This window comes from Anolis sagrei, chromosome 1, assembly GCF_037176765.1.
Source record: "Anolis sagrei isolate rAnoSag1 chromosome 1, rAnoSag1.mat, whole genome shotgun sequence".
In the NCBI taxonomy this organism is placed as follows: Eukaryota; Metazoa; Chordata; class Lepidosauria; order Squamata; family Dactyloidae; genus Anolis; species Anolis sagrei.
The window spans coordinates 218831378-218857599 of NC_090021.1; the positions used below are offsets into that span (position 1 = coordinate 218831378).

The 26222-nt window shown below is 41.2% G+C and overlaps 2 protein-coding genes across 6 annotated transcripts in view; one reads left to right on the forward strand and one right to left on the reverse strand.

The window, feature by feature from the left end:
* LOC132774800 (glycerol-3-phosphate dehydrogenase 1-like protein) overlaps window positions 1–26222 on the reverse strand; it is a 58157-nt gene that overhangs the window by 752 nt on the left and 31183 nt on the right. The window contains exons 1-8 of one of the 5 annotated variants that reach the window (XM_060775264.2): window positions 23355–23372; window positions 22950–23054; window positions 13234–13411; window positions 8417–8557; window positions 4065–4203; window positions 3017–3129; window positions 1314–1547; window positions 88–194 (exon numbers count right to left, since the gene is read on the reverse strand). In XM_060775264.2, the coding sequence (XP_060631247.1) occupies window positions 88–194; window positions 1314–1547; window positions 3017–3129; window positions 4065–4203; window positions 8417–8557; window positions 13234–13411; window positions 22950–22990 (953 nt within the window). In that variant the 5' untranslated portion in view covers window positions 22991–23054; window positions 23355–23372. Of the gene's footprint in view, window positions 1–87; window positions 195–1313; window positions 1548–3016; window positions 3130–4064; window positions 4204–8416; window positions 8558–13233; window positions 13412–22949; window positions 23253–23354; window positions 23373–26222 lie in introns of those variants that run through there. The other 4 variants (XM_060775253.2, XM_060775280.2, XM_060775243.2 and 1 more) reach the window with 4 other exon arrangements.
* OSBPL11 (oxysterol binding protein like 11) overlaps window positions 23370–26222 on the forward strand; it is a 76354-nt gene continuing 73501 nt past the window's right edge. The window contains exon 1 of the mRNA XM_060775172.2: window positions 23370–23449. The gene's annotated coding sequence lies outside the window, so the exon portion shown is untranslated. The remainder of the gene's footprint in view (window positions 23450–26222) is intronic.

The window sequence follows — 26222 nt, forward strand, 5'->3', positions numbered from 1 at the left end:
GGAGGCACATCTACTAAAAGCTCATATTTCTTGGAATCATCTTTGACTTTTCAGATATTTTTTATCTAGAAAATTAAAACTACCTACTTGTCAATCAGTTTCTTCTGCTTCAGGATTTTATAGACTTCCGCTGATGTCTGAGGTCCTTGAAGCTTTTGTCCATTTAACATTTCTTTTTCGAGCTGTTCGATTGTCTGAAATAAACAAAAAGTATTGACTAATTATTTTGGAAATGACCTCTGTTGGCACTGAAGCAACACATTTTTATGGCAGTAATAGTCTTGGAGGTATGGCAAGGGAAAGAAAAGCTCCACTTGCTGCAGTTCAGATGAAAATATGCACTTTAGTCTATAACTTTTTATTAATTCATTGGTCTTCACCTGGAACAACAGACCTCACCACCAAGTTTCAAACTAATAGAAAATGAGTTGCTCAGAAATACTTTAAAAATAAGTAGATTCCTAAAGTATATCCTTAAGCTGAAAGTTGATACTGAGTTCTAGAAAGCATGAGGAAAGCTATTGATTTAATCCAAGGACCAGTAATCCATTCCTCATGTGCCAAGAGTAAACCTGAACTGTGTTTATGTGGCTAACATATACGTCTGTCAGACTTGGACACATCCGTTCAGATCCATTGATTCAATGAGGCTACCAGTATTGTGAGCATGGAGTTACAGCCTGAATTTGTGTCAGTTTTTTTAGCGTTTGTATCTCTTACCCAAAGCATAGATATTAAGGCATGCACATTTCCCAGGAACCAGAAGACAACTGACAAGAGCTATACACACTGACACTTTATGCTTTGGGTGTCTTTTAAATCTGAATATTTTAATTACTTTTCCATGTATAGAGTTCTTTGAAGTGCTCATTATTCCCACAATGACCTCCTTTGAGAGGTTAACACAGCAATTTTCCTAAGGCTAATCAGTTTTTATGATCAAGCAAAGATTAATCATTGTAGATGTGAGTCTTGCACAGACATACCAGCAAATACAGATTAACGTAAATGCATGAAAGAGGTTGGAGAGAAAGGCATTTGCCAACACACCATTCATGTTTCCCTCTTTGTGTACTATTTGGGTTAAAGAACTCAGCTTGTGTCAAATTTTTAAATAGCTGGATATGCAACTTTATGGTAACTTCCAGGGGAAGTGAAGCCTACAATCATCTGGACTCTGGAGGACCTAGCAAATTTTTAGAGAAACAATTTTTCTCCTAGGCATGGATAAATAAAACTGCAGATGTGGGTATCACAGTTACAACTGTTTTGCTATGTCATCATGAAGATTTCTAATCAAGAAATGTTCTTACTTTTTCACCACATGCAAAAGCTTCAGCCACCTTCCTGTTCCTTCCCCCGTAGCATGTTGTGATCAGATCTGCAATGCCACAACTTTCCAGAAATGTATCTAGTGTTACAGTGCCTTTACAGAATAGTTTCGCAAAGGCAATCATCTCCATCAGGCCCAGACGAATTACAGCTGCCTTGGTGTTGTCTCCAAAGCCCAAGCCATCACAAAAACCAGCCCCCACTGCCACGATGTTCTGAATCCAATTGGACAGAAAAAAATGAAACAGAGAGAAAAATATGTGAAATAGCCCATAATAATAATAACTTTATTTTTGTACCCTGCCTCCATCCCCCTCGAAGGCACTCCCCAAAGGCACTCGGGGCAACTTACGTATGGCACAATGTGCCCAAAACAACACATATAATAAATACACAATACAATAAAAGATAAAACCAATAGCATATAAAACAATAAGCTCAAAACATGCAGATTGTACACAGTTGTGTCAAATGGCCATGGCTTAATACTATCAGATCATGGGAGTTGTTGATTGGTGATGCGCCAGCACTCTCTTTGGCAAAGAAAAGTAAAAGTATTGCAAAACTACAACTACCATGATTTCATAGTATTAATCTATAGCAGTAAAAGTGGTTCCAAACTACCTTAATTCTACAGTGTAGATACACCTTTAATTTTAAAAACCCACAAGTGCCTCTCTTTTTGCTGTACATTAAAAATGCAGGTATAACAACATTAAGTAATAATGTGCTCTTCTTTCCATGATACTCCAAACCTGCTGCCAGATAGATCGCATTCTCCATCATGCTAGTGTCAGCCTTGAATGATCCCAATTAGTAATCCATAACAAGCTACATTATTCCACAACACCACTCATTGTGGAGAAGTTTCAGACATAACTTGCAAGTGAGATGACTCTCTGTACTGTACCCTTCCCTAGCAGTGGGAGAACATTTTCCATTGGGGAAGCATTTTGAATCCATGTGTGAAGAGGGATGTGTGATAGCACTGCACTTTCTCCAATTCTGCCATTCTCCTCATGTGCTAAGCAACACATTTGTAGAGGAAATCTTTCTCTTAGGCATGGCCACTCTACACAATTGGGAACGAAGAAAATCCCCCCAAAACTGGAGTGTATCCTCACACAGGGAGATTTTCTTGGGGCCCTTTCACACAGCCATATAATCCAGAATATCAAGGCAGGGAATATCAATCCCACAATATCTGCTTTGAACTGGGTTATCTGAATCCACACTGCCATATATTCCAGTTCAAAGCAGATGGGATTTTATTCAGCTGTGTCAAAGGGGCCCTCAGAGACATGGAACAGAAGCAAGGGAACAAAGCAAGGGCTCTGCAAATTGACTGAACATGCTTTCAGGGCAAGTGAAGGAAAGTTGGGAGTCACATGAGAGTTACATGCAAAAGAAATACAAGGCTCTTTGTAAAGTTAGGCCATTGCGCAATTAGCAAAAATCATTCCATAGTTTGCCCCTTAAGCCTGGAACTACTGTCCAACTGAAATCACTGGCATTCTAAAACCACTCTTAAGTTGGAATTTAAATAAATTGACTTCTCCCATTTTACAAACTAAACATTAAGTAAAAGTTAATGAATATGCAGGTATTCAGAGCAACATTTTAATAAGCTGGTCACATGGACTACCAAACTTTTATTGGCCTGAAAGTATTTGGAATCACTAACTTTTAAGGCCCCACAGAGTTCCACAGTGTCACAGTCTTCTACTATTGCAATTCTGAAATTTGGGGTTTGAATTAATTCCTTAAAGATCTTCCCACTTGCAGGATTTTTGCAACCTATGGGAGGAAAGCATGATAAATTAGGATTCCAGGTGATAATCAAAGAGCGGTGTGCGGAATTGCTTCCAATATAATATTTCAAAAGAAAGAGATACATATACCAATTTGCCAGGTGCGTGCAGATGTTATGCAATACAAGTTCTATACATAGCTATTTTTCAGTCCTCTATAGTCTAAAAAATTCCCCAAATGGCAAAAAAGTAATGTTGCAAAAGTGATGTGTAAGCCTCCTTACATATAATTCTGGTACCATACATGAAGGAATGGAAGTTGTCTGTCTCAAAATGAGAATGTAGGTGTCATAATTACATCTGTAGCTGACAATATGAAATAAGGAATTATTCACTAGTTCTAGATTCACTGACTTATATAATTAACAGAAGCCAAAACACCATATCTTTTAAAAATACCATGCCAAACCAATTGTTAGAAGATAAAAAAAAGATGCACAACATGGCAACTCAAGTGTGTCCTTGTCCTCTATGTTTAGGTGTACTTCGTGGACAGTCATTCACAACTGCCCAATCTGATCCATTAGGAAAGGTACCTGACAGAACCCAGGTTCAAATCCTTACTCCAGAGTGACAGTCACTGGGTGCCTTTCAGATTGACAGCCACATTGTAAAGGTAAAAAGCATTGAGGAGAGACAACCAACTATATTTCTTTGAGCTAACTGGAGGATGAAATGTGGGATATGAATGCAGTAAGTGAGATTGTATGAAATGTTACAACTACCTGGAGAGTGGTGTTGCATTGTGTCCCATATTGGGAGAAGATGGAACAACAATCAAACACGATATTTTTGCAGATGGAGATATGCAGGTACATTACCATGTAATGAGAAAGCTGTGTGACTGCATTGCAAACACGCATGGACTAGTCTCACCTGCATGAAGGGTTGTTTACAAATGTGAGGCTCTTCATCAATTACCTATGGTTGTTTCACAGAACATGTCATCTGCGACTTCATTAGCAATGTTGGCCCCCATGAGCACGCTGACATCTATCTTCAGTTTTTCTCGAATAATGTCTGATATGAGTTTCAGCCCATCGGGGCCTTCATCTATACCCTACTTGAGAGAAAGAGATGGATCAAAGCAAAGATTTTTAAAATAGTGCATTCCTACCTTTCAAGACAGGAGACAGAAATCTGACCCCTATGAAAACTGGATCAGGAGAGAAACGTAGAGGAGCTGTTTGTAAAACGTTGTGGCAACAGACAGCAAAGTATCAAACGAAAGGATATCTGGTTTAATATTTCATCTCCTTTATAGAGGAAAATCAAAAGATAATGACAAGGGATGATAACTTGCCTATTCTAAAAATGATATCTTGAAGGAGACATAATCCCAGAGGCATGTTAGATTGAGAGTCCACACCTGGTAAAAATATAGAATCATAGAATCAAAGAGTTGGAAGAGACCTCATGGGCCATCCAGTCCAACCCCCTGCCAAGAAGCAGGAATATTGCATTCAAATCACCCCTGACAAATGGCCATCCAGCCTCTGCTTAAAAGTTTCCAAAGAAGGAGCCTCCACCACACTCCGGGGCAGAGAGTTCCACTGCTGAACGGCTCTCACAGTCAGGAAGTTCTTCCTAATGTTCAGATGGAATCTCCTCTCTTGTAGTTTGAAGCCATTGTTCCGCGTCCTAGTCTCCAGGGAAGCAGAAAACATGCTTGCTCCCTCCTCCCTGTGGCTTCCTCTCACATATTTATACATGGCTATCATATCTCCTCTCAGCCTTCTCTTCTTCAGGCTAAACATGCCCAGTTCCCTAAGCCGCTCCTCATAGGGCTTGTTCTCCAGACCCTTGATCATTTTAGTCACCCTCCTCTGGACACATTCCAGCTTGTCAATATCTCTCTTGAATTGTGGTGCCCAGAATTGGACACAATATTCCAGGTGTGGTCTAACCAAAGCAGAATAGAGGGGTAGCATTACTTCCTTAGATCTAGACGCTATGCTCCTATTGATGCAGGCCAAAATCCCATTGGCTTTTTTTGCCGCCACATCACATTGTTGGCTCATGTTTAACTTGTTGTCCACGAGGACTCCAAGATCTTTTTCACACGTACTGCTCTCGAGCCAGGCGTCACACATTCTGTATCTTTGCATTTCATTTTTTCCTGCCAAAGTGGAGTATCTTGCATTTGTCACTGTTGAACTTCATTTTGTTAGTTTTGGCCCATCTCTCTAATCTGTCAAGATCGTTTTGAATCCTGCTCCTGTCCTCTGGAGTATTGGCTATCCCTCCCAATTTGGTGTCGTCTGCAAACTTGATGATCCTGCCTTCTAACCCTTCATCTAAGTCATTAATAAAGATGTTGAACAGGACCGGGCCCAGGACGGAACCCTGCGGCACTCCGCTCGTCACTTCTTTCCAGGATGAAGGGGAAGCATTAGTGAGCACTCTCTGTGTTCGTCCACTTAACCAATTACAAATCCACCTCATCGTAGTTTTGCCTAGCCCACATTGGACTAGTTTCCTTGCCAGAAGGTCATGGGGGACCTTGTCGAAGGCCTTACTGAAATCCAGGTACGCTACATCCACGGCATTCCCCGCATCTACCCAGCTTGTAGCTCTATCGAAGAAAGAGATCAGATTAGTCTGGCATGACTTGTTTTTGATAAATCCATGTTGACTATTAGCGATGACTGCATTTGTTTCTAAGTGTTTGCAGACCGCTTCCTTAACAATCTTTTCCAGAATCTTGCCCGGTATCGACGTGAGGCTGACCGGACGGTAGTTGTTTGGGTCATCCTTTTTTCCCTTCTTGAAGATTGGGACCACATTGGCCCTCCTCCAATCTGCTGGAACTTCTCCCGTTCTCCAAGAACTCTCAAAGATGGTTGCCAATGGTTCCGAAATATGCTTTTAAAACGTTCTGCTCCTAGATATTTGGCCTGTTGAGAAAAAACTGAAGGAGCCCATTGTTTACTTTTGATGTTTAGCTAAGGAATTATCCAATACATGCATAGCTGTCCAAACGCATCTCCCTCTATGATTAAGATCTTCCAGGGAGGCCCTGCTCTCGGTCCCACCACCGTCACAGGTGCAATTGGCAGGGGCGAGAGGTGGGGCCTTCTCAGTGATTGCCCCTAGGCTTTGGAACTCCCTCCCTGGTGAGATTAGATCAGCCCCTTCCCTCCTGTCCTTCAGAAAGATGATAAAAACTTGGCTGTGGGACCAAGCCTTTGGGACAGTGAAATAAGGCAACAATAGGAAACTGCTGACTAGATCTGACATGGATGTTCTGAGATGGTTTTAAACCATTGATTTTAAGTGGAGATAACTGATTGTAGTGTTTGTGTCTATTTATAGTTTATTTTATATTCTAGTATTGAATGTTTGCCGTATATATGTTGTGCTCCTCCCTCAGTCCCTTTCGGGGTGAGAAGGGCAGAATATAAATGTATAAAATAAATAAATGAACTCGATGAGCCTTCCAGTCTGTAATTTTATGAAAATTTTATTACATTTTTAAATTTTAAAATAATTATTTTTAAAATAACACATGCAACATAAGACTGAACTTCGCATAGAAATATGGTGATTGAACATTACATAGAAAAACATTGTCCATCTACCAGAATTATACTTTCCAAGGCACCTTCAGAAAAAGAATTGCAGATTGCCTTGGAAACTGCCATCTCTGTCAGAAAATTCAAAGTATCTCGCCTAACAGGTTGTTTCAGGATACCACATGACATAACCATGACAATCAATGTGGTTTCACACAGAGTAGAACTATTCCACATCTCGAGGCTACATTGGCCAATTAACCCATGTTGACATTCTTTGGATCAACATTGCATCAAACCAGAGCATACATAAAACTGGAGACCACGGAAGAGTGTCAAAGAATAACATGAAATAATGAACTCCCCCCCCCCCCTTATATTTGTAAAATTCTCACTACAGAATCACAAACCATTCGAAGCCTTTCAATAAAATTTTCTACAGTGAGCAGGATCAATTAACTTTTCTGTTTGAACATAGCAGGCGAAGGCAGATGGAAGATCTCCAGATGTTTTGGAGTTTATAAACTTATTCATTCCATTTCCTTTCCCATGAACCCTAATCCATTGGCAATGTTCGTAGGGCTGATGAGAACTAACATCCAAAATATGATGAAAACTACCTTTTGCCAATCCCACCATACATCATGAAATCCCATACTAGATATATGCAGGTATTCAGTTTTCAAAATAAACATTTTTCTTCATCTTTGTTAATTTGACATGCAATACTGTGGTTAGAGTTGCTTTTTTAAAGCTACAATACTGGAAGAAGTCTTACCTGCTAACTCAAGAATTGGGAAAATACAAAATGTAGGACCTTCCAGAAATCCCCCCAAAGACCCCAGAAACCTTTCCATGCAGATTTTCAGGAGCCCCCCTCCTCCCCACAGTCGAATAATCCCAAATCACCTATGCTTGCACTAATTTGGTTCTTGAAGTCATCTAAATCTGTTGCTACTAAGAGGTTGCAACGTACTTTATCTAAGTTGTTGTAAGGATTGATGTTGTTTTGTGCTACAACTTTAAGTTGTTGTAAGGTTCAAGGCTGTTTGTGCTACAGCTGTTTCAGTTAATTGAAGAGCTGATTGAGAGTATTATTTTAATGTGTATAAAGATAGCTACTGTGTGTTTAGTTTCTTTGCCATTGTGCTGTTATACCTTTGTTCGTCTATGCCTCTGCGCGTTTTTGCTTTTGTGTCACTTTGCCTTGTGTAAGCCGAGGACTATGCTACAGATGTCCTGCGAAGACACAGCCATATGAAGAGGACAAGGATTCCTGCCTATCACAGCTCAGTAATGATATCTCTCAGAAGATATTGTTTCATGTTACTTTTGTGGAAAGAGCAATCCTGCTATTTTGTTTTGTATGCGGCCAATACTACAATATTTTCTTTTCTACAACTAAAAGCCGAAGTCTCATGTGTTTTTCTTTTATGAACCAATTCATCACACACAAAGTTAACTGGGCTAGAGTCAATCTGCATGCTACTCATGCTAACGCATGACAAAATCTCCAAAATAAACACCACAAAAAGAGGGAAACTTGGTGAAAATCAGTCAAAATTGTAATTGGAATTGATGTCACATCACTTCAGAAACACTAAAAAGTGCTGGTGTGGCCTGCCAAGTGGGAGCAGGGAGGAAAATTGCATACCCTTGTGTTATTTATTTATCTTTGGGGTTACAATTTAGGGTGGGATCAGGACTACCAAATGAACTGGCATCTTGATAGGGCCATCTTCACCCTACAAAGTTTACCTTGATCAATGAAATCCCAATGGCACCGGCTTTCACATTGCCAGTAAGCTCCTCACAGATTTTTGGAATGAACTGATGAGGTATAACAAATACTAGGAGATCAGCCCCTTCTGCTGCTTCTTTTACATTTGGGACAGCAACCTGGAAAAAATAAAACAATAAACAATTAACTCTTCTATTTCTGTGTAGCAAATGAGGACAATCCTTTCCTGCTGGAATCTAATGATACCTGGGACCCATTCATACCACACTATTATAGCACTATGGTTCCACTTTAACAATCACAACAACAGTGTTCTAACAAATCCTTGAATTTGTAGTTTGGTGAGGTACTTGAGTTCTCTGTGTTTGAGAATCCTAAAACACCCCCTCTAAAGTGTGATTCTAAGGATTCTATAGGATGTTGCCATAGCAATTAAAGTGGAACCACAGCACTATAGTTTGCAATGTGAAATGGTCCCATTTGTAGTTTCACAGCATTTTCTTCTTTATAACAATTTTAGTTTCTTCTTTTGTTATTGTTAATTTAACCTCCACTACATTGATAGCCACCTTTTTACTGTTTCATGACCGTTTTTCATTGGATTTACATGGATTTTAGATGTTGTCTATGTTCAGATAGAACACAGCTATAGGAGCTATTGCCAGATTTCGTTACTATGGATGTATTGTTGTTGTGTTCAGGCAATGAATGTTTGCCTTTTATGTTTAGAAGCTGCCCTTTTATGTTTAGAATGAGTCCCTCTGGGGAGATAGGGTGGAATTATTATTATTATTATTATTACATTTTAGAATAAAGGGGTTATGGAGTGAGTTATTATTATTATTATTATTATTATTATTATTATTATTATTTATACCCAGCTTTATCTCTCCAAAGGGGACTCAAAGTGGCTCGACATAAAAGCATTAGTATACAATTTAGGAGTTAAGAGTGTCGGGCCAAAATCCTATTGTCTCCAACCATGTCATGACAACGCAGCAGGGGTGAAAGGAATGGAAAGACCACAGCAATCTCAATGGGAAGAGAAGGTTGTCTGCTCCGCACTGCTTCTTTCTCAAACATCTGGTTTTCAGGTGGGTTTACAAAGCCAAGACATTATGGAAAGTGTGACTTGGACCATTGCCTGTCCCATGACACAGGGGAATGTTCAAATCACTTATTTCCTCCTGCTTCAGCTCTGTTAATCCCTTCATCTCCAAAAGCTACCCGCTTGAGAAACAAGCAACACAGATCCATCAGCCTTCTTTAGTCACTGCTATCTCTCTGCAAAAGCACAAAGAAAGTTAAATTGGTAAAGTGACAGACCATTGGACGATTGTAGTGCCTCAATAGGATTTTACCCTTTGATTGGAATTTGTGAAATTAATGTTGAAGGCCATGTATCTCAGTGGATGACCTTGGACAGGTGGGCAGCAAAGCCATGTACGTTGGCTTAGTTCAGAAAAGGAAATGTAGGATCTAAATATAACAAGTAAACAAAATGCAACTCGAAGTTTGTAAAACTTCTAATAAGATTCTACTGTGCTTTGTTTGCATCCTGCCTTCCTGGGCTTTGGGCAAAAAAATCCCAAGTCTCATTTCTCTTTCTGTTGGGCTGATGAGAGGGGCATTGGCAGATCTGAAAATCAAACAACTAGACGAACTATAGAGTGTCCCAGAAAGTTCATTCCAACTGGCTCTGATTTGTGGTTGGAATAAACCACAATTCCTTGATCTTACATATAGAGTTGGTTAGGACGGAGTAGAGAGGATTGATTTTTTGCTCTTGGCAGATCTCTTTTTAAAAGTTCACAATATACCAGGCACCTGGCCCTGCAGGTGTTTTGGACTTCAACTCCCACCATTCCTTTATATATATATATATATATATATATATATATATATATATATATATATATATATTTAGAATAACATGCTCCTAAGAGTGGAGCTAGATAGGAAAGCAGTAGAATTTTTTTTTAAGTTACATTGAAATAAAATAAGTTTATATACAGACAATAGAGTGTTGACAGGACAGATGTGGGAGAAAACACATGGGGTAGGCAAAGGACGGGAAAGGATAAGGAAAGGGATACACCTTATACCGGGGAAGGAGAGCATGGCAGGGGTGGGGAAATAGGAAGGGTGGTGGGAGGGGAGGGGGGTGGGGAATGGTTAAAAAAGAACACATAGCAGACCCGAGAGCTGGTCGCTACTGGAAATAGGTGCTTCCAGGGTCTCCGGGACCAAATTCTTTCTTCTTGTTCAAGACTCGCTGTCTTTCTGTTTTCTTCTTTATATTGGCGACGGTCTTCTTCCTTCTTCTTTTGCACTGTTTCTGTGTTTAGGTTTATGATTTATTGTTTATCTGTAGTCTATTTCTTTTAGGTTTTTTTGTTTAGTTTGTTGTTTTTATTTTTATTTTGTTATTATTGTTATTGCTATTTTTCCTTTTCTTCTTTTCTCTCTCTCTCTCTCTCTCTCTCTCTCTTTTTTCCCTTTCCCTCCTTTCCCTGTTTTTTGTTATGTCACTCTGAGAATGTTTATCTCCCTGTTCTCTTGTTCCAGATAGTTTAAGAATTTATCCCAATTTGTCTCTTTTGTTTTTGACCTATTTTGTGACAGTCTTTGGGTTAACAGGTCCATATTCATTATCTCCAGGGTTTTAATTGTCCACTGCTCTATAGTAGGGGTTTCTTTATCTTTCCAATATTGTGCTAGTTTTATTCTTGCTGCTGTTGCCATGTAGAAGAACATTTTACTTGTATTGCTGTCCATGTCAAAGTCGATTAATCCTAGTAAAAAATAATCTGGTTTGAAATCGAATTTGATTTGTAAAATTAGTTCTATTTTTTTATGGATCTTATGCCAGAAAGCTTTGACTCCTTTACACTTCCACCACATGTGGAAAAAATTTCCTTTTAGTTTGTTGCACTTCCAGCATTTTTCCTCTTTCTTCTCTTTGTTGAACTTTGCCAGTTGTGATGGTGTTAGGTACCATCTATGAAAGAGCTTTAGCCAGTTTTCCTTAAGCTCCGTAGAATAAGTAAATCTTTCTTAACCATATTTCCTCCCACTCTGAGAAGCTTATTGTACGACCTAGATCTCTAGGCCATTTTATCATTGAGTCTTTCACCTGTTCCTCTTCCGTTGACCATTTTAGTAGTTGTTGATATATTTTTTTAATTAACCTTGATTCTGTTTTCAGTATCTTGTCCAAGAAGACTTCTTCTATCTCAAAACCTTTCTTTTTATCTTTCTCAAAATTTTCCCTAATTTGATAGTAGTGGAACCATGAGATGGTTTGGTCCGTTTGGTTTAGTTCTTCCCGGGATTTAAGTAAGGTATCCTGTCCTTTTCTTTTTACTACTTGTCTATAAGTTAGCCAGTTCTCTCTGGGAATTTCTCTTCTATGTTCAGCCTCGCTAGGTGAAAACCAGAGTGGTGTTCTAGTATGGAACATGTTCTTATATTTGTTCCATACCTTGAGGAGGGCTGATCTTACGTAATGGTCGTTGAAGTTTCTCTATGGAGAGGAAAAGCTAAAACAGAGAGAAACTTCAACGACCATTACGTCGTTGATATTGGTGCCAGCCTTTCGTCAATTTGTTTCCTTCTAAAGCTAATATCTTCTTTTTATCTAGAGTCGCCCAATCCCTTACCCAACTAAGGGCTGCTGCCTCATAATATAACTGTAGATTTGGGAGACCTAGGCCGCCCCTTCTCTCGTCGTCCGTGAGGTTTTTGAAATTTATTCTATGTTTGCCTCCTCTCCATATAAATTTCAGGATATCTCTGTGCCATATTTTAAAGATTGACATTGACCTTAGGATCGGTAGTGTTTGGAATATGTATAATACTTCGGGTAAAACATTCATTTTTACCGCTGCTATTCTACCCAGCAGCGAGAGGTTTAGGTGTTCCCATTTTTTTAGTTTCTCTTTTATCTCTAGCCATTTCCTTTGGTAGTTATTTTTAAGTAGTTGTATATTATTGGGTCACGAAGAGTCGGAGACGACTGAACGAATGAACAACAACAATATTATTGGATGTTATTGTTATTCCTAGGTATCTTATTTTTGTTATTTCTACCCCTGCTTTTTTTTGTAGTTTTTCTTTTCTCTCTTTTGTTATGTTCTTAGTTAGAATTTGTGTTTTTTCCTTGTTTATTTTCAAACCGGCTATTTCCCCGTAGGATTCTATTTCTTTCCACCATTTGTCTATGTTTTCTAACGGTTCTTCCACTATGCAGACTAAATCATCTGCAAAGGCCCTGATCTTATAAGAATGCTTGTTTGCTTTTAAACTTTTCAGTTCGTTGTTATTTCTTATGTTTGTGAGAAGGAGTTCTAACGTTAGGATGAACAACAGCGGGGAAAGGGGGCATCCCTGTCTTGTTCCTTTATTAATCTTGATATTGGCTGATGTCTGTCCGTTGACCCTTATTTTGGCACTTTGTTTAGCGTATATTGTTTCAGTGGCTTAGGCCCCTTCATTTCCCCCCTCAGCTGCTTAAGTAGCTGAGGGGGAAAAGGAAGGGGCCTAAGGCTGTTAGGAATGGTGGGAGTTAAGGTCCAAAACACTTGGAAGGTCAGATGCCCATGCCTGGTATAGAGTGAACTTTTGAAAAGAGATCTACCAAGAGCCAAAATCAGTCCTCTGTACTCCCACCTAACCAAATCTATATGTAAGATCAAGGAATTGTAGTTTATTCCAATCATAATTTGGTGATATGAAACATTGTCTCTGTTGCTTGGAATTCATTCAATCCCAATATAGTCAAAGTATAAGATGGTTAATACTGAAACTGGACTTGTGTGCTTACGTCACTTACCACATTCCGAGGTAGCTTATGCCCTGGGAGATACTTTACATTTTCATGATCTTGGTTTATTATTTCAGTGAGTTTCCGGCCATTGATTATCTCTTCAAACACCCACATCTTAACTGTAGATTCAAACATGTTCGATTTCTGGGCGTTCTCACCTATGATTTTTGCAATGGCAGATCCCCTTTAAGGGGAAAAAAGAAATAATTGAGATAAGTAGATATTTAATAGCTGAAACACAAGCATGACTCGCATAGAGATAACTTCAGTTTCACAAACCATAATATGCTTTACTTCCTACATTTATTTTACCATAGGCTGTCTCTTTCAACACGAAGCATTTTCCAACAGTACATGAAGCTTAAAACTGTATCTTTTTCTTCATGAAAGCCACCAACAATTACTAGCCAAAGCTCAGCTTTCATGCATGTTGGTGAACTATTTGGCAATTTAAGTATCTGCTGCACAAAATTTGGACTGATGCACTTTTTCTACCTCCAAGTTGTCCTGTCATCAATAGCACAGCTGGGATCTTGCAGACTCAGGGATCGTGTGGCTTTCTAGAATGAGTGTGCATCTATATCAGGCATGGACAAACTTTGGCTTTCCAGCTATTAGGAATTGTGGGAGTTGGAGTCCAAAAAAACGGAGGAACAAAGCTTGTCCATGCCTGATCTACATCATATAATCAATGCTGTTTGATCCCACTTTAATTGCCATGGATGACTGAATACTATTAAATCTTTGGAGCTGTAGTTTGGCGAGGCATCAGCCCTCTTCAGCAGAAAGGGTTAAAGACTCTGCAAACTACAACTCCCGTGTGTCCATATAATTGAGCCTGAACAGTTAAACTGATGTCAAACTAAAATGACTAAAATGATCAAGGATCTGGAGAACAAGCCCTATGAGGAGCAGCTTAAAGAGCTGGGCATGTTTAGCCTTCAGAAGAGAAGGTGGAGAGGAGACATGATGAAGGCCATGTATAAATATGTGAGGGGAAGTCATAGGGAGGAGGAAGGCTTATTTTCTGCTGCCCTGGAGACTAGGATGCAGAACAATGGCTTCAAATTACAGGAATGGAGATTCCACCTGAACATTAGGAAGAACTTCCTAACTGTGAGAGCTGATCAGCAGTGGAACTCTCTACCCCGGAGTGTGGTGGAGGCTCCTTCCTTGGAGGCTTTTAACTAGATGCTGGATAGCCATCTGTTGGGGTGCTTTTAATGCGATTTTCTTGCTTCTTGGCAGGGAGTTGGACTTGGTGGTCCACGAGGTATCTTCCAACTCAATGATTCTTTGAAACTGCATTAATTCTGTAGTGTAGATGCACCTGAGTCTATCCATCTGGAATGTGATCTTCCTTTTTTCCCTACTGCCTTCTACCTTACCAAACATATTTTATTGTGAGTCAACCCAGAATTTTTTTTCAGCTCCCAATTTGATCAAAGGGATTGTATAACAGCCCTCCATGTCAATTTAAAATACCTCAGTGTAAAATTAGAAAAGTCAGGAACAACATGCATTTCTTGAAAATGTGTAATTTGCAATTAACTGTGAAATAATAAATAATAAAATTGGAAATATTAGGAACAACACGTATTCCTTTAAAATATGTAATTTTAAATTAACTGAAATAATAAATAAAACTGAAAAGGTCAGGAATGACATGTATTTTTTGAAAATCCAGTTAACTGTGAAATAAACAGTGCTGTGCTTTAAGGTCTAGACAACTTTGGAACAGAGTGTTGGGCTATCTCATGTAGGCAAGGACATTCAAGTCTAAACAACATTTCTATCACATTTGTTTTGAAGGTGCTGAGTCACAATTGTACATTTCCCCTCACTGTTCTTAAAAATATCATGGAATAGACGCCTTTTGTTTTCTTATCTTACATCACTGCCACAAATTGTCTCATATGAGTTCTTGATGAGTGGTGTTTACGAACAGGCAATTTCTAAAAAGATTCCACTGTCTGCTCTTCAGAGTCACTAACTCTTAACACAGATAATGTAGTAAGACTTTTCAAAGAAAACAGTATGTGCCCATTGCTTTCAGCTGGGACTGGCTACACGTAGCCTTGGCCCAGTTTCACAAGCCTCTGCAAACAAGGAGTTTAGACTTCTAACCTTTCCCTCCTCTGGCTGCCAGGCTGCAGAAAGGAAGAAAATTGTATAATTATGTAAGTCCACAGTGAGGTAAATTAAAATTTTGCCCCCTCACACACAAATAAGTATGCTATCCCCATGAAATTTCCTCCAGCCCACACATTTCTAGAATTGCAGTAATTTCAGGACCCTTTCATGGTACACAAATATAGCACTATGGTTCCACTTTAGCTGTCATGGCAGTATCCGCAGGCATCGTGGGATCTGTAAATTTGATAAGGTCCAAGAGGAAGTCTCCAGTCGAGAAATCTAAATTATTCTCCCTAAATAGCAAATCCCAGGATTCCAGTGGAGGCATGCATGAAAAGCAGTCAGTATTATCATTATGCAGTGTGAAAGAAACGGGTCAAAGTTATGACGGGAATGTGAACACAGCCAATACTATAAGAATTCTAAATGTGCATTATAGTGTTTCACTCCTTGCAATAGTCTTTGGTTCTAGGATCCCAATGTATACCAAAATGCCTGGATGCTTGTGTCCCAGTAGCACAGTAAAATGGCACCTCTTATATAAAATGACAAATCAAGATTAGCTTTTGCAATTTTTCAAACAATATTTTTAAGGCGTGAATGTTTGTATCCATGGAAAAAGTGCACCAACTATACAAAAAAACAAACAAAAACAACAACAACCTAGGGCCTCGAGGATAACTTTTTTTTTTTAAGTATAGGGTATTTATTTGGGATGCTTGCTCACATTTTGCCCTTCTTGTAGCATTGCCACAGGATGGTAGATTGACAGGACATTGTCCATTCATAGCTGAGAACCATCACTGGTTTCCGAGCCCCTGAGAGATTGGTTTCTATTTTGGTGACTTTAAGGAATGTGACTCTCTGAGAGATTATTTTTAAGAGGATGCCGCTCTTAACAGGAAAAAAAGTTTCCTACACCCTACAAAAGGAGAACATTTAAATATGGTGGGGATTTAATTCCACATTAGTTGCTGACTAACTGACCTGCAATAAAACTGTATGCGATCATCATCTGCCCCAGAATCAGACCTCTTCTTCAACAATCAAAAAGGCCTCCAAAGATAAATCATTAAGGCACACATTTTAAAGCAGGTATGGGCAAACTTCGGCCCTCCAGGTGTTTTGGACTTCAACTCCCACAATTCCTAACATCCTACTGGCTGTTAGGAATTGTGGGAGTTGAAGTCCAAAACACCTGGAGGGCCAAAGTTTGCCCATGCTTGCTTTAAAGAAAACATTACAGTTGGTCCTCCACATTTCTGAGGTGGCATCATACTTAATCTCCATGAATGTGGAGAGCCACCTGTATTCCAGTATATTTGCAAATCAGACGATTGACTGATTGATTTACCAGCAAACCAGAAATCATTGGTGGACACAACAGAAATGCTAAAATATAGTGTGACAGCTAGGTCAAATCAGCAGGAAAGTTTCTCAATCTGAAAACAACTACTTCTCAAAATAAAGGTCATAAAGTCTGAATATGAAACCTCTGTAGTTGATTACAGCTATTGAGAAACTACTCTGTGAAGGGTTACTTTGTGTTTTTATGGTTTTGAAATAATTGCTGAGCACTGAACTTTAACGTCTATTTTGGTGACTTTAAGGAATGTGACTCTCTGGTTGCAAGACGTTTGGAGCTTAAGGCTGTGCCCCAACTTCACAAACGAAACTAGTTTCCCTACCTAAACTGACTTTGCTGGACTCTAGACCATCACATGAGTAGAGGTTAGCATTTTTTGAGTCTGCAAGGTCAAAAAACTAATATCTATAAGGTCCTTTCCACATAGCTGTGTAAAATCCACATTGAACTGGATTATCTGACAGGGTGGACTCAGATAACCCAGTTGAAAGCAGATATTGTGGGTTATTCCACCTTGATATTCTGAGTTATATGGCTGTGTGGAAGGACCCTTAGGTGCTGCAAAACAATCATTTTACTACTATGCACAGTTGTGACATATTTGTCACAGAGGATCCAGCCATCTTGTGTGTTTTCCCAAAGGCAGCTCTTCTATTCTTTCCTGCACTAGGATATAACCAACCAGCTTGGTGGGAAAAATTAAATGTTAACTGATACCCCAAAAATTGCTAGGATAAATGTATGTGTAGAATGAGTTTGTTCTTATGGCACGACTGCCAATCACAGTACGACTTCAGTGATAAGCAATACAACTTCTTTTTGTGACAGTTTGAAAAGAAAAGTTGCATGTTTGCTGACTGCCCTCTTGGGATGCAAGGACATTCAATCGCCTTGAAATGTAAGTCTTTAAACTTAAGCATGGAAATTAAACATCTTTTGGGTGACTGCTGACAGATTTTAAGATTCTTTGTCAAGATCTCAGCCCCTTCTACACTGCCTACAGGTTATCATAGCAGAAAATCCACATCTGATTTGAACTGGGTTATCTGAGACCCCTTCCACACATAGTTGAAAGCAGATAATCCAACATTGGGCCCTTCCACACAGCCCTATATATCAGAATATCAAGGCAGAAAATCCCACATTATCTGAGTGTGGACTCAGATTACCCAGTTCAAAGCAGATATTGTGGATTATCTGCCTTGATATTCTGGGTTATATGGTTGTGCGGAAAAGCCCTTAGTCTACACTGCCATATAATCCAATTCAAAGCAGATAATGTGGATTTTATACACATTAAAGAAGGGGCCCAAGAAGGAAGGAATCACTCCCTCTCTCTTCAGATGTTTTTATTCAGACAGGCTGTCCTACATCTGAAAGGGATGTTTGTTGTGTTTTTTGTTATGGCATTTTGGAGCTTCAGTTTTTAATTCATCTGTTTTATATTTTTAAATTTGTCCTCAATCTGCTTGGGCTTTTACTTGGAAGCTGCCTTGAGTCCTAACTTTGTGGAGGAAGTAAGGTTTAGGTATAGCACCCATGGTTTCATCTATCCACATCTGCCAAGATATGCCCTCTAGTCTTTCAGGTGATTCTATATGCTCCTACCAGAGGTCACCATAGAACCATCCTGGAGGTCCTAGCAAATTCTTAGAGAGGATATCTTCAGGGTGGCTCTATGGCAGTGGTTCTCAACCTGTGAGTCCCCAGATGTTTTGGACTTCAACTCCCAGAAATCCTAACAGCTGATAAACTGGCTGGGATTTCTGGGCCAAAACACCTAGGGACCCTCAGGTTGAGAACCACTGCTCTGTGGTAACTTCTGGTGGAAGTCATTAATTTCGTTAGGATTTGCAGTTGTCCATAGTTTCTATTGTAGGTCCAGGAATGACTATCCCATGGACACTGTAAATCATTGCAAGGCAAGGCAACACAGCTTTGTTAGTTTGACTGCTTTTAGTGCCTTTGTTGGATGCAGAGGCAGCCCTAGGTAATTTTCAACGGTAAGCAAACAGTATTCCCCCCCCCCCCAAAAAAAAACAACAACAAACCAATCACTGATAAATATTTTCTGTTTGTCGTGGGAGTTCTGTGTGCCATATTTGGTTCAATTCCATCATTGGTGGAGTTCAGAATGCTCTTTGATTGTAGGTGAACTATACCTCCCTGTAACTACAACTTGCATGTGTCAAGGTCTATTTTCCCCCAAGAGCACCTCAAGAGCACCCCTGGGCAAAATGAACTATACTGCAAATGCTTACTTTGTGTAATGAGTTGAGCCGCCCCTGGTTGGATGGCACAATTCAATTAAATGAATTGTGGCAGTCACCTAAGCAAATCCACTCTTGCTTCCCAGGACAATTAAAAAAGGAGGAATTGCAGGAATTGTAGTGCAACATTTAGAGAGCTTCTTTTTTTCCCAATCTTGGTTTAAAGGAATGTGGCCACTGTAATAGGAGATACTTCTTGGTAGCTAAGGCCGAAGATACATTCATTATCAGAGACAAGCAACCTGCTGCTTTTGGGGTGCAAATCTCACTGGATTTCACCATTGGTTGTGCTGGGATGAGAGCTGCAGTCCAACAGCATAAGTAGCTTCTCTTTCATTCAGTCATATAGGTTATTTTTTTAAAGTTCATGCAACTTTAAGAAATATAACTTGTATCTGTGCCACTTTTTTCAACCATCAACATATTTGGGACAAAATCTACTGTTTGCATTGTATCTGTTGACATATGAGAAATTTGTTTCCAATTATTCCAAGTCGCTCATGGTCTGACAGATGACAAGGTGGTACATTCAACTTGCTAGTGGAGGAGTCATTGGAATATTCCAATTGGTTTGTCACAAGGATTTCAGTTTCTTCTTTATCTCCTCTATGGCAACTACCCAACCACCCAAAGCTGTCTGGAGGTAGAAACCAAATGGAAGCTTGACTCAGCCTGGAAGACAGAAGGGACTCCATTATCTCCTCTCTGAAAGAGTGGTCGCTGGGAAGGAGGAAGATCCAAATGGTACTTGGTTCCAGCCAGATTAATGCAATAAGCCTTCAAAACGTATATTTCCTCAAGGATGCATCTACACCAGGCATGGGCAAACTTCGGTCTTCCAGGTGTTTTGGACTTCAACTCCCACAATTCCTAACAGCCGGTACACTGCCATATAATCCAGATTATCAAAGCAGATCAACACTTATCTGCTTTGAACTGGATTTTATCAGCCTACACCAGGCATGGGCAAACTCAGTTTCTCCAGGTGTTTTGGACTTCAATTCAAAGAGTTTGCCCATGCCTGATCAACACTGTAGAACCAATGCGGTTCTATACCTCTAACTAGTAACTACCATGGCTCAATGCTATAGGATCATGGTTGTAGTTTGATTAGGCACCAACACTTTTTGGCAGAGAAGGATAATGATTTTGTAAAGCTACAACTTCTATGATTCCATAGCATTTAGCCATGGCATTTAAAATGGTAAAAAAAACCCTGCATTAATTATACAGTGTGTAGATGATCCCTAGGTAGCACAGCTGCCTGGGAAACAGTTCTGGGAGAAGATCCCAAATTGGCTGCCCCAAACAAAAAATCCTGTACTGCTTTGCCTCTTCATCAGGGTCAGCCAGGATCAAACACATAGTGCAGCTGAATGAAACATGTTTTTCTTAACTTGCAAAACTCTGCTTTCAAGGATTTCCCAAAGGGACTGGGTTTTGGCTCCTAGCATCCCTTTACACTGGCTTTGTAGTGCAGATATTATGGGAATTGTAGTACAATATTGGGAAGAGTACAAGTTTGATTGTTTTTGAAGGCCCCTTCCACACTGTCCCTATATCCCAGGATCTGATCCCAGATTATCTTATTATCCCAGGTTATCTGGCAGAGGAGACCCATATAATCCAATTTAAAGCAGATAATCTGGGATCAGATCCTGGAATATAGAAGGGGCCTTAGTTGCTTGAAAAGTCTACTGCCACTTGAATAAAAATATGGGGTTTATTAGGGGTTTAAATAAATGCAAGCTTATTGTTGTGTAAGAACAAAACACCTTTCACTTGAGCAGGTCTCTGGGAGAGTATCCATGCTGAATGCCAATGCAATAGAGCCTGTGTTTGAACATAGGGCTCTTGAAAACAATCGAAAAGCAAACTTGGATCTCTAGGCAAACTTACCTAAGCACAATAAACTTAACCAAAAGAACAGGGAGAGTTTGTTTACTATTAGAGTAACCAGTATCCAGGGCTGAGCTGGTATACAAAAATATAAAACAGGGCAACCCAAGATGCAAAATATGTCACCCTCCAAACAAACGTAGAAATAATATATTAGGAGTAATAAAGTAAATGGGAAGGGGGGGGGGAGAGGAGCTGGAAATCCCAGTCAAGCACCCAGAGGGCCATACGTTCCCCCGTTCCATTTGAATCCTCAACCTACATTTATCCGGTATTGTTTAAACTGGAGAGCTGTCAGATATCCCTCCTGGTCAAATCCTCAGGTGTTTACTTGGCACCATTCTATATATTTAAGACTGATTTCCTGCTCATCTAGAAAAGTTGGTAGGTTACTTTGGCCCAGCTGCAAATCATCTTTCCCTACTTCACTAGTTTGTTGAAGAGGACATTGTAATGGAACCATGTAAGTCACCCTGGGATCCTCAGCAGAAAACTCTGCGATGAATTTGCTCTGGATGTAAGTCCAAATTTTAAAGGAGCTCTCCAGTATGCTAAATAGAAGGTTTTTGGCGTTGTGTGTCCTGAAGTTATTTCTGACTTAAGGAGATGCTCTCGCAAGGTTTTCTGGGGCTGAGATGGTGTCACCTGCCCAGAGTCACCCAATGGGTTTTCATAGCTGAATGGGGGGATTTGTGCCTTGGTTTCCAAAGTTATAACCAAACACTCAAACTCACTACCTCCCCAAAAGGTTCAGTCTATCGCCCAAGCTAAAACCCAGAAGGAATTCTTTGAGTGACATAAGAACTATCAGTTTAGGATGACCCAAAAAAGTTGTCCCATTTTGTTCCTGGCTGGAAAAGACTGAGACAAAGCCCCCTTCTACACTGCCATATAATCCAGTTTATCAAAGTAGATAATCCACACTGTCTGCTTTGAACTGGATTATATCAGTCTACACCAGGCATGGGCAAACTCTGACCCTCTGAGTGTTTTGGACTGCAACTCCCACAATTCCTAACAGCCTAAAGACTTTTAGGAATTGTGGGAGTTGCAGTCCAGAACACCTGGACAACCAAAGTTTGCCCATGCCTGGTCTACACTGCCATACATTCCAGTCCAAAGCAGATAATCCGGATTTTACGTAGCAGTGCAGATGGGACTTTCTTCTTTCTTCTTTCTTTCCCTCAGCCTCCCTCTCTTTTTCAGATTTGTGATATGATGACTAAGACCAGAACTACATACAGAATAGAAGGTCTCATAGAATCACAGAAGAGTTGGGGGAGACCACCATGGTTATTCAGCTCAGCCAAGCAGGAACACAGTCAAATCACTCCTGACAGATGGCCATCCAGGCTCTGCTTACAAACCTCCAGAGAAGGAGACTCCACCACACTCCCAGACAACATAATCATTCCACTTTTACTGTCAGGATGTTCTTCCTAATGCCTGGGTGGGATATATTTTCCTGCAGGTTGAATCCACTGCTCTGTGCCTAGTCTCCAGAGCAGCAGAAAACAAGCTTACTCCCTCTTCAAGGCGACATCCTTTCCAATGTTTAAGCATGGCTCCTCTCAGCCTTCTCTTCTCCAAACTAAGCCACTCCTGATTGGTCTTCCAGACTTTAAAACTGGAATGGGCAAACTTGGTCCCTCCCTCCAGGTGTTTTGGACTTCAACTCCCACCATTCCTAACAGCCTACCGGCTGTTAGGAATAGTGGGAGTTAAAGTCCAAAACACCTGGAGGGCCCATGTTTGTCCATGCCTGCTTTAACCATTTCCCTTCTTTGGCCACTTTCTACGAGCCTGCCCAATTCCTGCTTGCATTGTGGTGCCCAAAAGTGAGCACAGTATGATTCCAGGCGAGGTCTGACCAAAGCAGAGTGGGACGGTGACTTCCCTGATCTCGACACTGAACTCCTGTTGAGTCCGCCTAGAAGAGACCCCCGCCCTCCCCTGGACACTCAGTGGCCTCCTTCTGGAAGCCAGCCCGGGACCCTTCTTCTTCCCTGGGTCTTTCTCCCTCCCTCCCTTCCTTCTTTCCTTGCGCTCACCAGTTCCCCGCCCCGATGATGCAGACTTTCTTCGGAGGCATCTTGCTGCTGGCTCCGGACCCGCCGAGCCTCCTGCAGCGCCGGACCCGAGAGCCTTCGAGCCTCCTAAGGAGAGACAGACAGAGAATGAGAGAGAGAGAAAGAGTGAGAGCAAAGGCGTGAGGCTCCCCGACCTGCTACACCGCAAGCGCCTCCCCTACCAAGACCAGGGGGAGAGGATCGCGCCCAAGGAGCCACCCGAGTCGGAAAAGAGGCGCGTGGAAGTGGGCGTGGAGGATCAGCCTCCTAAGGCCTCCTTTGGGTCCGCAGGAGAGGAGAGGAGGGGAGGGGAGGGGAGAGGAGGGGTAACAACTGGGAGGCGAACTTCGAACCACACCTTCCCGTTGAGGTATGTTTTCCACGAACCTGGGGCTTGAAGAAACTCAGGCAGAGCAAAGGAACGCGTGAAGGAACGCGAGAGGCGACACCAGTAGCAGCTGCTCCGAGTGGGGAAGCGGCAGGTAAGGAAGACCCTTTGAACCTAAACACCCTAAAGCAGGTATGGGCAAACCCAGGCCCGTGTGGGCCAGATGTGGACCCTTGGGCTCTTTCCACAGGCCCTCCTCTCTTTCACCATCTTTTCCTTCCTTCCTTCCTTCCTTCCTTCCTTCCTTCCTTCCTTCCTTCCTTCCTTCCTTCCTTCCTTCCTTCTTTACCTCTCTCTTTCTCCTTCCCTCCTTCCTTCCCTTCCACCCTTTCGTTCTTCCTTCCTTCCTTCCCTCCTTCCCTCTCTCTCTTTCTTCCCCCTTCCTTCCTCCTTTCACTTTTTTCTTTCCTTCTCTCTTCCCTCCCTTCCTCTCTCCTTTCCCTTCCACCCTTCCTTCCATATTTCTCTTCCTCCCTCCCTTCTCTTTTTTCCTTCCTCCTTTCCTCCTGGGGATGTTTAGGTGGGAGAAGAGAAGGTAGAACGAATCATGGTTTAAGTTTTCAAAGGGTGTCCCATTGAGGAGGAGGAGGAATACTGACTTTCTGCTGCCCTAGAGACCAGGACACAAGGGAGGAATGGGTTCAAATGGCAGGGAAAGAGATTCTACTGAAAAGATTAGGAAGAACTTCCTGAGAGTAAGAGCTGTTGGAGAGTGCCATCCACTGCCTGGAAGTGTGGTGGAGTCTCCTTCTCTGGAGGCTTTTTTGCAGAGGCTGTCTATCAAGAGTGCTTTGATTGTGCCTTCTTGCATGGCAGGGGGTGGGACTGGATGGCCTTTGGGGGCCTCTTCCAGCTCTAGGATTCTCAATTAGGAGTAGGCAATGCAGGGTCTCATGGATACACGTTTCCTCTCCCGTCCACCATCTCATCCCAACCAAGGCCAACTCTTTTGGGATCCAAGCATTTCCCATCTTTCCTTCATGTTCTGCCTCCCAAAGAGAAGAGGAAGGGGAGGAAAGGGTAGGGAGGGGGCTTGGGGAGAACCTCCTCCAACCTGGCCCGTCACCCCTCTCCGGCCCACCATGCGGCCCCCAAGTTAGAAAGTTTGCCCATGCCTGCCCTAAAGGCACCAGATCCAAGCATGGCAACTAAGTAGGATCAGCCCTGGTTAGTAAATGCAAGGAATACCGGGTGCGGTAGGCTCTATTGCAGGCTGGATCTACACTGCCTGATTTCCCAGGATCTGCTCTCAGACTCTTTTCTTCATTTTGACTCCAGAAGGCTTTCAGAGGGAGGAGCTGGCCTAACCACCTCCTTGACAAGAAACTTGACATGCCACACACAGACCCATGCACACATTTGCAAGCAGACTATGTAAGGTTTGAAGTTTGGTTCAGGTCTTTGTAAGAGAAAAATCAGAACCCTTGTTTGACCAAGAAAGGGTGCCAGGGGACAAAGAGACAGTTGTCTTTCTCAAGAGGGAGATGTTACGCTTCTCTTTAACAACTTCTACCTGTTTGCCTTGCCTGTCCCTATTTCAATGGAAAGCAAATATCAGTCAACAAGACTTCATTATGGTCTATGACCAGGGACTTCTCCAATGCAGGGTGCTGAAGGCACATTGGACTACAGCTCCCATTGCCTCCAACTAACATGGTAACTCTCACTGCCTAATGAGATGGGATGCCATGGAAGTTTCTTTATTCTTTGGTGACTGTGTTCTGGGAAATGTTGAAGCAAGCAGGTACAAATTATTCTATTTTATTTATTTATCATACTTATATTCCTCCCTTCTTGGCCTGAAGGGGACTCAGGGAGGCCTTACAAAGGCAACAATTTGATGCTGCGTGAACACACATCATCAATAAATAAACCAAAGCATTAAAACACTAAAACCAACCAGTTAAAACATCACATTAAAACCACATAATCCTGGTCATAATCCAGGACCAGTCCAAGTCATCAATGTTAATTTATAATCTCTTATTGCGCTGCTCCCATTACTGACCAAAGGCCTAATTCCAGAGCCATGTTTTTAGATTTTTCCTGAAGGCCAAGAGGGAGGGGCCAATCTAATTTTGCTGGGGCGTTCCACAGCTAAAGAATCACCACTGAGAAGGCCCCACCCGTCTCGTTTGCGAGAGGGGTGGGACTGAGAGCAGGGCCTCCCCCAACTATCTTAGTCTCCAAGGTGGATCATAGATGGAGATACATTAGGACAGGTAAACTGGGCCGGAACCATTTAGGGCTTTATAGGCTAAAGCCAGCACTTTGAATTGTGCTTGGTAGCAGACTGGTAGCCAGTGGAGCTGACACAGCAAGGGAGTTGTATGCTCAATTCACCCTGATCTAATGCAGATATTTCATCTGAGGTTTCTGTTTCAATCCGGTGTAACCTAGATACTGGAGAACGGGTAATCTTTCTACTTTAGTTCAAATGAAATTTGAGAGATAATAAGTTTAGGGTGTAGTCTTTACGGCTGTATGAGTTTCAGTGGCCAGCATTTTCATTCCAAGTTATTAGCGGAGCCAGCGTGATCTAAGACCTTTCGATGTTAACTTTCAAACATAATATGGAAGACTGTATACAGATGCTGAGATTATGGGATATGACTTCCTAGATTGGAAAATGCTCTGAATTTGGGTAAACGTGCTCAGCTTTGCTGTTTAAAGGAAATACTAATTGTAAGACCTAAAGATAATGTAACTCATGTACTCTGTTCACATATCCGGACCACAATATAAACAACAACCCTGAGTTTGGGCTAGTAGTCCATTGAATTTTTATCAGTTAGGATTCTTTGCTTGCAGAAGGATGGGTATGATTACAAAGAGGTTGCTCAAGGCCTGTCATGCTAATCTTTTGG